Source organism: Macaca thibetana, chromosome 5, assembly GCF_024542745.1.
Source record: "Macaca thibetana thibetana isolate TM-01 chromosome 5, ASM2454274v1, whole genome shotgun sequence".
Lineage (NCBI taxonomy): Eukaryota > Metazoa > Chordata > Mammalia > Primates > Cercopithecidae > Macaca > Macaca thibetana.
The window spans coordinates 48853904-48868488 of record NC_065582.1 but is presented as its reverse complement, the minus strand read 5'-3'; the positions used below and the strand labels follow the sequence as shown (position 1 = coordinate 48868488).

General features: G+C 42.6%; 1 protein-coding gene across 1 annotated transcript in view; it reads right to left on the bottom strand.

The window, feature by feature from the left end:
- TBC1D9 (TBC1 domain family member 9) overlaps window positions 1-14585 on the bottom strand; it is a 136500-nt gene that overhangs the window by 68883 nt on the left and 53032 nt on the right. The window contains exon 2 of the mRNA XM_050790211.1: window positions 12693-12803. Within this exon, the coding sequence (XP_050646168.1) occupies window positions 12693-12803 (111 nt within the window). The remainder of the gene's footprint in view (window positions 1-12692; window positions 12804-14585) is intronic.

Genomic DNA, 14585 nt, shown 5'->3' with positions numbered 1-14585 from the left:
GAGGCTGATGTGGGAGGACAGTTTGAACCCAAGAGTTTGAGGCTGCCGTGAGCCATGATGGTGACACTGCACTTCAGCCTGGGCAACAGAGTGAGACCCTGTGGAAAGAGAGAGACTCCAACAAAACAACCACCACCACCTTTACCCATCTCAGAGAAATACTGTGAAAATCACAAGGGCTAATGTCTGTAGATACATTGTGGACAGTAAAAATACTGTTCAAATGCAAAGTACAATGCCTATTTGAAATATTTAGGGAATGAGTCATTTTGGAGTTTGAGTGCTTTAAAATATTTTAAACTTAAAAATTTTAAATACTAATTGGAACATTTTTTCAGACATACAGAGAGCTTCCTTGTCTGTAACGAGGTCATTACCATCACCAGCTGTGACATGCGGCAGACACAGAGAGAGCCCTGTGCAGAATAAAGGCCAGCCACGAATCCTCCACCCGGCTCTTCCATCTGTGCTTGTTGGCACTGTCAGATGGACTGCACCTTAGGACAGAGATATTCCTGGGAACCACAGGACTGACTTCTGCAGACCCAGGAGGCATAATTCGTCTCTGTTTTGCCTCTCATCTGTCCCTGCCTACATCGATCACAGATGTGCTTTGTAGAGTCTGAGCCTTGGCTCAGCCAGGATAATCTGGCTCTTGACTGATACCTCACTATGCTTTGCGCTTTACCAAGTTATCACACCAGGTACTTTACTTTCAGAATCCCATGGAATCCAACACTATTCCTTGGTTGTCATGGATAGAAAAGCTCCCATCAGCCACAAGACCTATCAGTTTTGCACACGCTGCTTTCAAAGCTTCCCTTCCTCCTTCCTTCCCCCCTTCCTTTCCCCCTTCCCTTCCCCCTTCCCTTCCCTTCCCCCTTCCCTTCCCTTCCTCCTTTCCCCCTTTGCCCTTCCCTTCCCCCTTTCCCCCTTTTCCCTTCCCTTCTCCCTTTTCCCTTCCCTTCTCCCTTTTCCTTTCCCTTCTCCCTTTTCCTTTCCCTTCCCCGTTCTCTTCCCTTCCTCCTTCCTCCCCTTCCCCCTTCCACCCTCCCCTTCCCCTTTCCTCTCTTCCCTTCCCTCCACCTTCCCCTTCCCCTTCCCCCTTCCTCCCTTCCCTTCCCCCGTCCTCCCTTCCCTTCCCCCTCCCTTCCTCCTCCCTTCTCCCTCCCTTCCCTTCCCTTCCCTTCCCTCCCCTCCCCTTCCTCCCTTTTTTTTTTTTTTTTTTTTTTTTTGGTGGGGGACAGAGTCACGCTCTGTTGCCCAGGCTAGAGTACAGTGGCATGATCTTGGCTCACTGCATCCTCAACCTCCTGGGGCTCAGGAGATCCTATCACCTCAGCCTCCCTAGTAGCTAGGACTACTGGTGCATCTCACCACACCCCGCTAATTGTTTTTATATTTTTAGTAGGTCTCAAACTCCTGGCCTCAAGCAATCCACCAGCCTTGGCCTCCTGAAGTGCTGGGATTACAGGCATGAGCCACCGTGCTTGGCCTGTGTGCTTTATGCATAAAGAAAGGATGAAGGTTTCTTTATGCACACATTTCTATATGTACATCCCCACCACACACACACTTCCATAGCAGAAATGGTATATGCCCATATGAATGCACTCATTCACTAAACATCTGCTTGCACCTCTAACCTTCACTGACATTATATGAAGGTCCACATGGCTAATGTATCTTTCCCACCCCATCTTCAAATAGTCATCTGAGTAATCTTGCACTGAAGTTCAGGTTTACTATCATTGTTTCCCCATCTGTTGGCTCCTCTGCTGCCCCAGGATCTGCTGTGCCACACTGCCCACTGTCCATCATTTTCATAATCCCCACCATCCACCTCCAACATCGTTCTCACCACTGGCTCTTTTCTCTACTGCTCGCTATGAGGTAGGTAATGCCTACATGTCTATCTTCCTTTACCAGCACCAGCCCCAAACCTATTGCTTCTGCTTATACTGTTTTTGTTCTGTCCTCTGTCTCCTGTCCTTCCTCCCATACTTGTGTCACATGAAAAGGCTGGCCTTTTGGAGTCATCACCAGCCACTCGCTACTCCCATGTACAGGAGAGGTACTGGGACCATAAGTCCCAGGATCTTCAAGCCTTTCGGCGTGCTCAGTGCTTTGTGGCTGTTTCAGTACTGCCAAAAGAGGTTTTGGAGGTTTCTTCTGGCTACATCCAAGCCTAAGAAGTTTCAGAAGACTGGATTCTATGACCAGTGTAGCCGGAACTCTAAAAGTAAAGGTCCTGGTGTGATGACTTGGTAAAGGACAGAGCATGGTGAGAGCACCACTCAAGAGTCAGAAGAACTCTGTGTATCATTATATGAACCCATTATCATCACATGCTATTTTAGAAACGAAAAAAGACAAACATCATCAGTAAACAGCAGCTTTAGGAACTGAACTATGGATTCCTGTCTGGACCCAACAGATACTTTCTGGGGAGAATAATGTCAAAGTATGTTTTTAAATTTATATTTACTGCACAAATGCACCATATTCTCTGAACGCTTTCCTAAATGTACAAAGAAGCAGTGAGGACAGGTGTTCCAGCTCCAGGTTCTGGTCACTAAAACTATGAGGATCCCTAAAGCCAGGACTGAATTCACCACTATCATCTGAAGATTCCAATCCAGTAAAAATACTTCTGGAAGCAGGTGGCCACTTCTGTCACTTCTCACCCCAGAAAAAAAGGGTCCAAGTTACCTCTCAGCGATATCAGAGCAAACGCCACTTTTTCTGGACCACTTCTTAGTAACCTGTGAGACTCCAAAGGAAACGTGTTTGAATTCCAAATGTTGCTTATAAATGGCTCTTCCATTTCTCAAGTAAGTAAGTATATGTGCTGCAATAATTCAAGTCTAAGAACTTGTTGTTAAAGTGAGATAGCTTGAAGCTCCTTTGTCATGACCCTGACAAGGAACTAATCTGTTTATCCAGCAGCTTGAAGAAACTGTGTTAGGACACTCAGAAGAGAAAGGAATGGCTTGGCTGTAGATTTTCTGGACAGGCCCCATTTACAGAGTTGCGCAGGAAAAACAAGCTGACCCGACTGTGTAATCAGCTGGAATAACAAAGAACCCTGAGGTTGGGTATGAGAATCCTTCAGGAAATGCAAGTTAAAGCATTCTGCTGTGGCTAAAAACTAGAACGCTTGATAGGCTTAAGGTTTAGACATTGATTTCTAAAAAATAAGAATCTTCATTATTTAGAGCAGTTTTTTAGGGTAATGGCCAGAGGCCCTAAATATATACCTGGGCAAACTTTTTAATGTTGTCTGCAATGAAGAAAAATACGAAATCATCCTAGCCTAATTATTCATCTAGTTTGAAATCTATCTTAAAGTCATGAAGTCTACTTGAAATAAATAGAAGATGGACCTCCAAAATGATTCCATCACATCTGGCCTCTGAGGATTAAGAACGAAGGTTTAACGCTCCATTGATAGATATTCGGCAGATATTTTTTGCATGATGCATGATTCATAATACATTTTTTTTCTTTCTATCTCCTAGGAATAATACATTTTGTTTCTGGGACTGCAGATCTTGAGAAAAACCTGTATTGTAGAATAACTAAAATGGTAAATTCTCATTGATCATAAGTGTATGTACGCACATGTGTAGGTACACTTGTATGTGCATATAAAAATAAAAACCACTCATCACATAGCAGAAAACAAAACCAAAAACCCAATAAGCCTCCAAAGGATTAAAAAGCAACTGACCTAGTATTTTCAGATTCAGAGCAGGCTATGTGGATCACCGAGCTCACATGAATAGCACTTGAAGCTAATTAAATAAAGGGAACCAAATGAAGAAATCATCTGTATTATGGCCTTTTCCAATATAATCTTATCCACAAAGATGATAATTTTGAAGTTGCCATATCAAATGAAGGCAAGAGTATTACTCCACACATAGGAGCAACATTTAAATTGTCCCTGTATTTACCAAGCCACCTTGTACTTTCTACACCCAGAAAAATTGCAAACTTATATTCAGAGAGGGCAAAAGACAAAACCCAAAAATAACATGGTGATTTGAAACATTTTTAGAAAAAATGAAAATATACTTTTTCAAAATCCGCATCTAACTAAAGTTATAATTATAATTAGGTTAAGTAAGATGATAATGATAATGTCCTCTATTATTTGTGCTTACCAAGAATAGGCATCACACCTAACTACTAAAATGTCAAACAGGCCGGGCACGGTGGCTCACACCTGTAATCCCAGCACTTTGAGGGGCCAAGGCAGGTGAATCACTTGAGCCTAGGAGTTGGAGACCAGCATGGGCAACATAGTGAAACCCTATCTCTACAAAAATTACAAAAATTACCAGGGTGTGATGGTGTGTGCCAGCTACTCAGGAGGCTGAGGTAGGGGGTCACCTAAGAACGGGAGATCAAGGCTGCAGTGAGCTGTGACTGTGCCACTGCATTCCAGCCTTGCTCACTCCACTACAGAGTGAGATCCTGTTTCAAAACAACAACAACAACAATAAAACTGTCAAACATATCCAGATTTTTCTGGCTCTGAAGCCTACATTCTTTTTTTTCTTTTTTAATAATCTTTTTTCATTTATTTATTTATTTTAATAGAGACAGAGTCTCACTATGTTGGCCAGTCTGGTCTCGAACTCCTGGGCTCAAGTGATCTTCCCAACTCAGCTTCCCAAAGTGTGGGGATTACAGGTATGAGCCACTGTGCACATCCGAAGTCCACACTCTAAATTGCTACACTTTGCTGCCTTCTAACATGTTTTACAAGTGCAGCGAGTAGGAATAAAGGTTAAATTATCTGAAATAAGAAGAAGCCTGGTTATGAGTGAGGCAATTTTACTTAATGCCTCAGACCATGTCAAAAAAGTACACCTGGTTTCAAACTTCTACAATGCCACACGCTAACTCTGGGGCCATGGGTAAGTTCCTTTAACCTCTTTGTCCTTCAGATTTCTTGCCTGTAATATGTAAGAAACAACACTTAACACATTGGTTTGTGCTACAGATTAAGTCAAGTAATACACTTCAAGTCCTTAGCATAGGCCTAGAACACAGAAAACACCAAATAATTACTTTTGGAATTACCTGAAGCAGCAGAACACAAAGACCTCATCTTGAAATGTGATTCAAAAAATATTTCTGTCTTCTGATGTCAAGAAAAGAAACTATCTGCTTAACTACTGCTCGACTAATATACATTTAGCACAAACCTCTCGGGCCCTGGAACTCTTATGTTTGACTGCAAAGGGTACATATTATATGCCTAGATGCCCTTGTGTAACTATGATAAGATTCTGACATAATTCTGCTTATAATCTCTATGGGCATAATAATATGCTCACAGCTTTATAATCACTTTGAGAACAGAGAGTCCCAGGTAACTCATTCAGCCTTGGCAGTAAGAATCAGTATTAACATCCTTATTTTACTGGATAGTGGGAACACAAATGTCTATCTTTCTGGATGGCAGTCAGGCTAGAGATATAAATTACATGCATATCCTCTTTTTAACTTTTTAATTTTTGCTATTTTAATTACATGTATATTCTTTGATTCAACATATCTACTTCCATAAATTTATCCTAAGGTGATAATTAAGAGAATGTGCAAAGATCTTAGGAGAATATTCACTAAGATTGTTCAAAATACAGTAACATTCGGGGAAAAAACCCTAGATTTCCAATAACATACTGAGTAGATCATTTATGTTATATTCACATAAAATATCTACTTATTAAAATTGATAGGTCAGGCGCAGTGGCTCACACCTGTAATCCTAGCACTTGGGGAGGCCGAGGTGGGTGTATCACTTGAGGTCAGGAGTTTGAGATCAGCCTGGACAGCATGATGAAACCTCATCTCTACTAAAAATACAAAAATTAGCCAGGAGTGGTGGCGTGCACCTATAGCCCCAGCTATATATTTGTATATATAGGTATATAAAGTATATTGGAGATTTTTTAAAGTCTAGAAAGTGATGATTTATGATATGGTATTTTGTTTTCTTTTTATTCATTTTATGTATCTATATTTTGTAATTTTTGCAACAAACATGTATTGCTTGAAGAAAAAGGAGCAATTATTTTTGTTTGCTTTCTTAACTCACTGTGTTTCTAAGGATACGAGAATAGTCCTTGAGTTACACAGACCAAGAAAGAATCACAAAAATACCTATCAACTTTCACATTACGTCTGCCTCATGCAGAAGGCAACTAAATTACCCAACACTTTATTTACTTAAAGTAGAGAATAAGAGCAGAACCAATTAGCAATCTTTAATTAAACTCTGGGTCTTACCATTTGCTAACTAGAAGAATATTTAATCATAAAAGCCAGCATGGTGCCACTTAAGAAGTCCTGGGATGGGACTGGGGAGACCTGAGATCTTGGTCTGAGCACCACATAACTAGTTATAACCAGGAATGTGAACTTGGACAATTCACCTTGCCTCTGCATCCTACTACAATAAGAGGCGCAGGCAAGACGGTGGCTGATCTATCTTTCATTTCTGAAACACAATGACCATCTAGGCCCAGATGACATTCTGGAATGGAAGGGATACTAAATCAATACACAGCCAAATCAAGGCACTGTTCAGCATTGTTATCAGTGAGGTGTCCATCAAACACATCCCCTCCACGCTTTACTTTATTAGCCCTTTTTGAAGGTCAGATGCATCCAGAAGGAACTGCCAGCAGCTCTTCTGTATCTTTGCTTCTAATTCTCCTGAGCTGTCCCAGAACTCCTTTCTTTAGATTGTATCCTTGGAACGACCTACATTCCTATGTGTCCATATTCCCATGGAGATCACATAACCAACCCTTTTTACTGTTACAACCTTCTAGTCCTTATAATGGGGAGAAAGTCAAATGGCTTTCTACCTCTGCCAACCGAAGGCCAAGGAAGACAATGGACTGGGCTCTCTTCTGCCTCTGGAACACCATATCCAAAACAAAAGCTGCTAGGGGCATATCTGCACCTATTTAGTATTCTCATGTGAGCCCCAGGTGCAAAATAGTCAATTCACTGGTAAACCATGAGAGACACAATTGTCAGAGTACAGTATAACCAGCTCAACAAAACTGGCTGGATAAAACGTAGAATTTACTGTACAAACCACTAAAAAAAATGCCCTTCTGTAGGCTAGAATTGTTGACATAATGGCATATTAGCCAAAAAGAACAAAAACTGCATGTTGGGTACTAGTGAAATGAAATGGTCATCGTTTAGGAAAGTTTTTTCGCTCCCTTTCCCAATTAAATTTCTCCATGTCAAGGAAATGTAAATGATCAACTTCTTCAGACCAGTCTGGATAAACTAACAGAAGATTATTTGTTAGTAATTATGAGGCAAGCCAGGCATGGTGACTCACGCCTATAATCCCAGCACTTTGGGAGGCTGAGATGGGCGGGTCACCTGAGTCAGAAGTTCAAGACCAGCCTGGCCAACATGGTGAAACTCCATCTCTGTTAAAAACACAAAAATTACCCAGGCGTGGTGGCAGGCACCTGTAATCCCAGCTACTCGGGAGGCTGAGGCAGGAGAATCACTTGAATCCAGGAGGCAGAAGTTGCAATGAGCCGAGATTGTGCCACTGTACTCTAGCCTGGGTGACAAGGCAAGAGTCCGTCTCAAAAAAATAAAAAAGATAAAAAGAGGAGGCATGTGAAAATAATGTCTCATCAAATAATTCGTGGTACCTCCACCCCGCTTTCCGTATGATTCATATTGCCCAGGGCCAGGTGCTTATTATAGTGGCAGTAAGATGGTCAGAAAGAGTCCTCCTGCCTGATTTCATGTGGGTCAAGTCTAAGGCAAATCATACAGCTAGGATTTACCAGTAACACTACTACTGCTCTATGTGGTCTATGTCAAGACATTGGTGGCAGATGCTCCCTTTAACTCAATTTATGCTTATTAAAGATTTACAAAACACATGACAAGATCAAGATTTATAGAAAAAGGTTTTATAATCCCACGGATTCCACAAGGCAGTGAGTTAGACTTACCCAATTGTCTGCAGAAGTTTCTTTTATAGCAATATTTCATAAAATCCTAGCAAATCAGAAGTTTTTAATATATTTTCCTACCCCATACTAACTTTGTAGTTTATGAAAAATAACATTAAATTTACAAAAAATAAGGTACAGATACATTTAAAAAATCTTAAGGGAGTAGCTTCTGCTCTTAAAATCTTATGAAAGGGAGCCAGTAACTTGGATTTTAAATGGAAATCAGTAAGAAAGAACAATTAATGGTGGCCTGTCGCGGTGGCTCACACCTGTAATCCTAGCACTTTGGGAAGCTGAGGCAGGTGGACGGCTTGAGCACAGGAGTTTAAGATCAGGCTGGGCAACATGGCGAAACCCTGTTTCTACAAAAAAATAAATAAATAAATTAGCAGGGAATGGTGGTGCCTGCCTGTAGTCCCAGCTACTTGGGAGGCAGAGGTGGGAGGATCACTTGAGCCTGGGAGGCAGAGGTTGCAGTGAGCCGAGATCACGCCACTGAACTCCAGCCTGGGGGACAGAGTAAGACATTGCCTCAAAAAAAAAAATACAAAATGCAACAAAAACAACAACAACACAAAACCACTTTCACAACACTTGTCTCGCTCTGTCGCTCAGGCTCCCATAAAGAAATTCTGGAGCTATCTCTGTGGATAATCAATATATACAAAAACTAAAACCATTCTGGGTTTATTATAATGAAATCATGCAGTGATTTCATTGTGACAGGTACCACTGGGAAAAGAAAACTACACATCACTTTGGACAATAAATTATGCCATCAGCATTTACAGCTTAGTGTTCCTTAGCCTTGGCTCAGCAAATAATTCAGGAATAACTCAGCTTTGTAACACCCAATTCTATCCCATAGGAGTATTCACAGGAAGATCTGTTTCATAGCAATACCATGGCAAAGCCCCAAAATCAGACTGAGGAGTAGTAACGTCAGGCAATGACATTATAAATGTCAGCGACAACAAAGGTGATGGCTCAGGGTCAGAGGAAAAGTCACAGGAGACACAAACCAGTTCCTTACATCACCAGAAATTGAGGTGGGAAGACCAGGAGGCTGGAGGGCGGTAAGGAGAGATCTGAGGGCTCTGAAGACCTCCTGCCTGCAAAGGATCTCGCAAGCAGTTGGGCACTTGTGGCAGGATTGCTGGAAAGTGAGCGAGAAGGAGGCGGCGGCGTCCTTTCTACACCCTCATGAGGTGGAGGGGCTTGGTGGCTTTCCCTGGCTTTTAACTTCTTTCTTTTTAGTTCTTCATCTGCTGGCTACGAAACATGATTCTAGATTGTTTGCCAACTAAATGTGATGCTTACCCAATCAACTATGGCAGGCCAGATGGTACTTTCCCTTCTACGGGCTCCCTCTGTGGTGGGTAAACGTGCAGAGAAGACTGGAACACTGTCTTCCAGGACCCTGGGTTACACTGGTAAGTCTGTCCAGGTCAGAGTCCCAGCTTCCTCTTCTTTAATCCTTTATCACCTTCCTCTCACTCAATCCCCATTCTTCACTTTTTGATGGGTTTTCCCATTGCTCTGAACCTTGAAGCCATGCCTTCGTTCATGGGGTGTGTAAACAATGGTTATAGTTAATTGTCTCTCATTGGGCTGTTTGCATCTCAGAATACATTTAAAAAGACATAATTATGGTCTGGTACGGTGGCTCATGCCTGTAATCCCAGCATTTGGGAGGCCAAGGCGGGCGGATCACAAGGTCAGGAGTTCGAGACCAGCCTGACCAACATAGTAAAACCCCGTGTCTACTAAAAATACAAAAATTGGCAGGGCATGGTGGTGTGTGCCTGTAATCCCAGCTACTCAGGAGGCTGAGGCAAGAGAATCGCTTGAACCCAAGAGGCAGATGTTGCAGTGAGCTGAGATTGTGCCACTACACTCCAGCCTGGGCAACAGAGCAAGACTCCATCTCCGGTAGGGAGCGGGAGAGACATAATTACAATGTTAGAATTTCAGGTACTACTAGATCCCTGAGGGAGAATTACCCAGGCAATGGAGCTTGCCAGCAGCCTGAAATCACACCTAGATAACCTCTTCTAATTCTGTAGGAGGCCAGCCTATATTCCTCTGTTTAGTTGGATGCCCAGAAATTCAATGGAACCGTAAGGCACTGGTTCACACTGGGCTGTAATTGACTATTTACTTGTATCCTCACTAGACTGTACGTTTCTCAAGAGCAGAGACCAAATATAATTGTCTTTATATTTTTAGATCCCAGCACAGCACTTCCGACCAAGTAAACATCAATTTTAAAAATGAATGAAGTCAACCGAAAAAGCTCCCAATGGCCGAAGCCGGAACAATTTGAGCAAAGAATAAAGTAGTGTTGGATTATAACCCAGAAGATGAAATAAATAGGCATGAGTCTATAGTGACATAAATAATTAAATAAATAAATGAGGGAGAAGAGATAAATTTACTGTGCAAAACAATTCTCCACAAATTATGTAGACAGTCTACCCTAAAGGAGAGAAAAATCCTTGCTCCTTAAGTATGGACTGCACATAGTGATTTCCCTCCAAAGAGGATAGTTTGAAAAGGGGAAGAACAGAGTAACTTTACAGTGGAGAAACCTAAAAAAACATTATTTTAGGGAGGTGATCAAGGAGGCCCACAGTCATAAATCATGTTGATAAAACGTACACTTGGCACCATGAAACAAAATGGCCCTTTATCTCTGTGATCTAAATCTACCGCCCCTGTCCAATCATGAGAAAAATATCAAACAAATTCCAGTTGAGGAGCATGCCAAAACATACTGGATCAGTATCTTTCAAAACTGTCAAGATCATCCAAGCCCAGGAAAATCGGAGAAAATTCCACAGCCAAGAGGAGCCTAACGGGATATGACTGACTAACTATAATGTTATACCAGATGGCATACTGAAACAGAAAAAGAAAATGAGGGAAATCTGAACAACAGACTTTACTTACAAATAATGTATCAACACTGGTTCATTAATTATAACAAATGCACCACAGTAAGATGTTAATAATAGCGGAAACTCTGCATGGGGGGTGGTACAGATGAGAGTTCTCTGAACAATCTGCTCAACTTTCCTGTAAATCAAGTAGAGGTGAAAAAATAAAAGTTAAAAAAAGTGTTCATATAGTGACCTTACTTTTCTTATGGCTGTTTTAAAAACCGCATGCAAACAAAAACTTGGCCATTTTGGGCCAATTGCAGTGGCTCATGCTTGAAATCCCAGCACTTTGGGAGGCCAAAGCAGGAGTTCAAGACCAGGCTGGGCAACCCAGAGAGGCACCATCTCTACAAAAAAAGAAATTGTAGGAAAAAAAAAAAAAAAGTCCGGGCACAGTGGTTCATGCCTGTAATCCCAGCCCTTTGGGAGGTTGAGGGGGGTGGATCACCTGAGGTCAGGTGTTCAAGACCAGCCTGACCAACATGGTGAAACCTCATCTCTACTAAAAATACAAAAATTAGCTAGGTGTGGTGGCAAGAGCCTGTAATCTCAGCTACTTGGGAGGCTGAGACGGGAGAATCGCTTGAACCTGGGAGGCGGACGTTGCAGTGAGCCAAGATCGCGTGACTGCACTCTAGCCTGGGCAACAGAGCAAGACTCTATCTCAAATACAACAACAACAAAAAACTTGGTCGATTTGGACTAGAAGTTCTTATGAGAGATCCAATAAAAGCAAGATTAAAAATTTTTTTTTGCTGGGTGCAGTAGCTCACACCTGTAATCCCAGCACTTTAGGAGGCCGAGGTGGGCAGATCGCTTGAGGTCAGGAGTTCAAGACCGGCCTGGCCAACATGGTGAAACCCCATCTCTAGTAAAAACACAAAAATTAGCTGGCATGGTGGTAGGCGCCTGTAATCCCAGCTACTCGGGAGGCTGAGGTAGGAGAATTGCTTGAACCCGGGAGGTAGAGATTGTGGTGAGCTGGGATCATGCCACTGCACTCCAGCCTGGGCGACAGAGTGAGACTTCATCTGGAAAAACAACAAAAAAAAAATTTAAGACTAGTCAAGTGCAGTAGTGAGAAGTGGGGACAGAGTAGAAAAGGAGTTCCATCTGCAACTGACTGTGATGAATGGAAATAGCTCACGACCGTCGGACCAGCCAAAGCAAGACTGTTGACTACTATTTTAAGCACAGCACAGCATTACTGATTATCATTAGGAGAACTAAAGAATCCCTACTCAGTAGGAAGTACTATGCTAGGATATACCAAATATTACTTAGTACACCCAAGTATTCCACACATCCTTCTTCATTTCCCAGCTTCCTCTGCAGTGAGGTTGGGCCCACATGACTAGTCTTGGCCACTAAGTGTGAGTGGAACGGAAGGCAGAGTGTGCCACTTCTGGGCCAAGGAAGTTAAACACAGATGTGCTCCACCCTCGCACTCTTCCCTTGTATGCTGACCTTGGAGGCCCTGTGTTCCAGAGTGTCACTACACATGGAGGAGGCCACATAATCCCAACACGACTCTACCCGAGTGAGAAAGAAACTTTCGTTGTGTTAAGCCACTGAGCCTCTGGGTTCATGTGTTGAAATGGCTAAGGTTAATCACCCTAAAATACCAGTGATTGCATTCAGCAAGTACACACTCCTTTCCTTCTGATAAAAAGTTGTGAACCCTAACGTTTCTTTTAAAACTTGAATATTTCAGGATGCGTTTGCTTACCACAGGCGATGGTCCAGTAGACCAGGGAGTCTGGAGTCTGGTACAAGATTCGGTAAGGAGCGACCCGGGCACTGGAGTCCAACACAACATCAAGGGTACCCACCAGCAGGCCTGAGGGTGGAACATGGGGAGAAACAGGTAAGAATTGCCTTAGTACTTTCCCAAATTCCCAGGGGCAGCGTGAACATGCCCTTTCATGAGCTCTCCCAACAACCCCATCTCCCATTGCACCACGCCTTGGAAAATTTCATTTAAGATGATGCTGGCTCTGCACAAGCTGCACAACTTGACAAGGTCACGAGAACCAGTCGTGCTTATCCGATTCAGTCTGCCAGGCTGCCCCACATGTTATTTTCATCTGCTCCACTTTCCATTTATGTTTAAAAAATTAGTACAATTCAGCTCAGCAAACACTAATTAAATTCCTACTATGTGCAAGACAAACCCTGTGGGCACAAAACTGAATAAGACAGCATCCCCAGGGCATTTATCATCGAGCGGAGGAGAAGGTCAGGCAGTGCTTTGGCACCATGTTTAGGATGAGCCAGGGCCGGGAAACAGAGGGATCTTCCCATTTCAACAGCAGAGTCCTCTGTCATTTGTGACCTCAGTCATGATAACCAGGGCTAACCAGAGTTGGTCTATGCTATGAAATGATGCAGGAATAAGGTTGAGGATCAGGGTCTGCATTTTTAGCACAAAGTTTAGTTCTTTGAGTCAAGAACCCCAGTGATCCACTTATCCAGGGTTTACCAGGCCCATGTGAAAACTTGTTCACATCGTCAAGTCCAGACAAGCCTGAATGTTCAGCAAATGAATTTAGCAATTTATTTGGAAGGAATACAAATGCCCAGTATACCAATGCTCACTTAAGAACAGGCTGTACCTTCTCTTTCTAGGAGGAAAACTGACAAGGAAAAGGAAATTAAGAGCAGAAGGCGGCTTAGTGAGCAAAGGTGGAAGGTGCCTCGAAGGCGAAGTCTGCCCAGATGACCCGGCTGAGGCACTCCAGCCATGCAGAGAATGCACAACCCTGTTTCTCACTCAGCAATCCTTTTCCAGTGTTCCCAGACAACTTGTCAGGTGTGGTGGTGGCAGTACAAGGATTCTGACAGCTTCAAACTGGGAGCCTGTCATCAGTGCAAATTTCTCTTTTAACCACCTTTGAACCACACTTAAGCGGGATTAGACACCAAACATTTTCTACAGCATTTTAAAATAACACGGATTACACACACACACATTCTCCAAGGTATAATAAACTAGATCCCTTAATTGGAAAGATGAATCCAAAAGATTCCCATAATGTAAATGCCCATAGTTAATCTAAAGCTACATGGAACCCAGTATATAGCAGGGCTTGGACTCAGAAGGACCAATTAGGAACCCAGAACAGTTGACAATATTAGCCCAAGACATTTTATTTCCAAAATGTCGCTTTTCTCAATTGCCAGATGGAGACACCATTACTACCCCAGGATTGTTTTTGAAGAGTGAAGGTAATAAGACTTAGGGGTAATAGGCTGTTTGGAATGAGGGGTTAAGCCACCTGAAAAAAACCTGCTAAGATACTTTTATCTAAGTTTACCTCTATTTAGATTGCATGTTTATAGAGGATGACTTTGGGATGGAACTAATGGTATTTGAAGCTGGGAGATGGAGGCTGAAGGCCCCCAGCCTCCCTTGCTTTGCAACTGTTGATACTGAAAGCAGCAAAGCTCAGTGCCAGATTGCAGGCTTTTCCTAAAGTTTCGCTGAATCTGAGGCACAAATTCTGAAAATGTTGCCACCGGTACCTCTTGTTGTGTTATTTTGTAATAACGTCTTGAGGTTTGGTTCTGGCCATACGAAATAAGACCCTGATATGCACAATGCCATTGAAATTCACTTCCC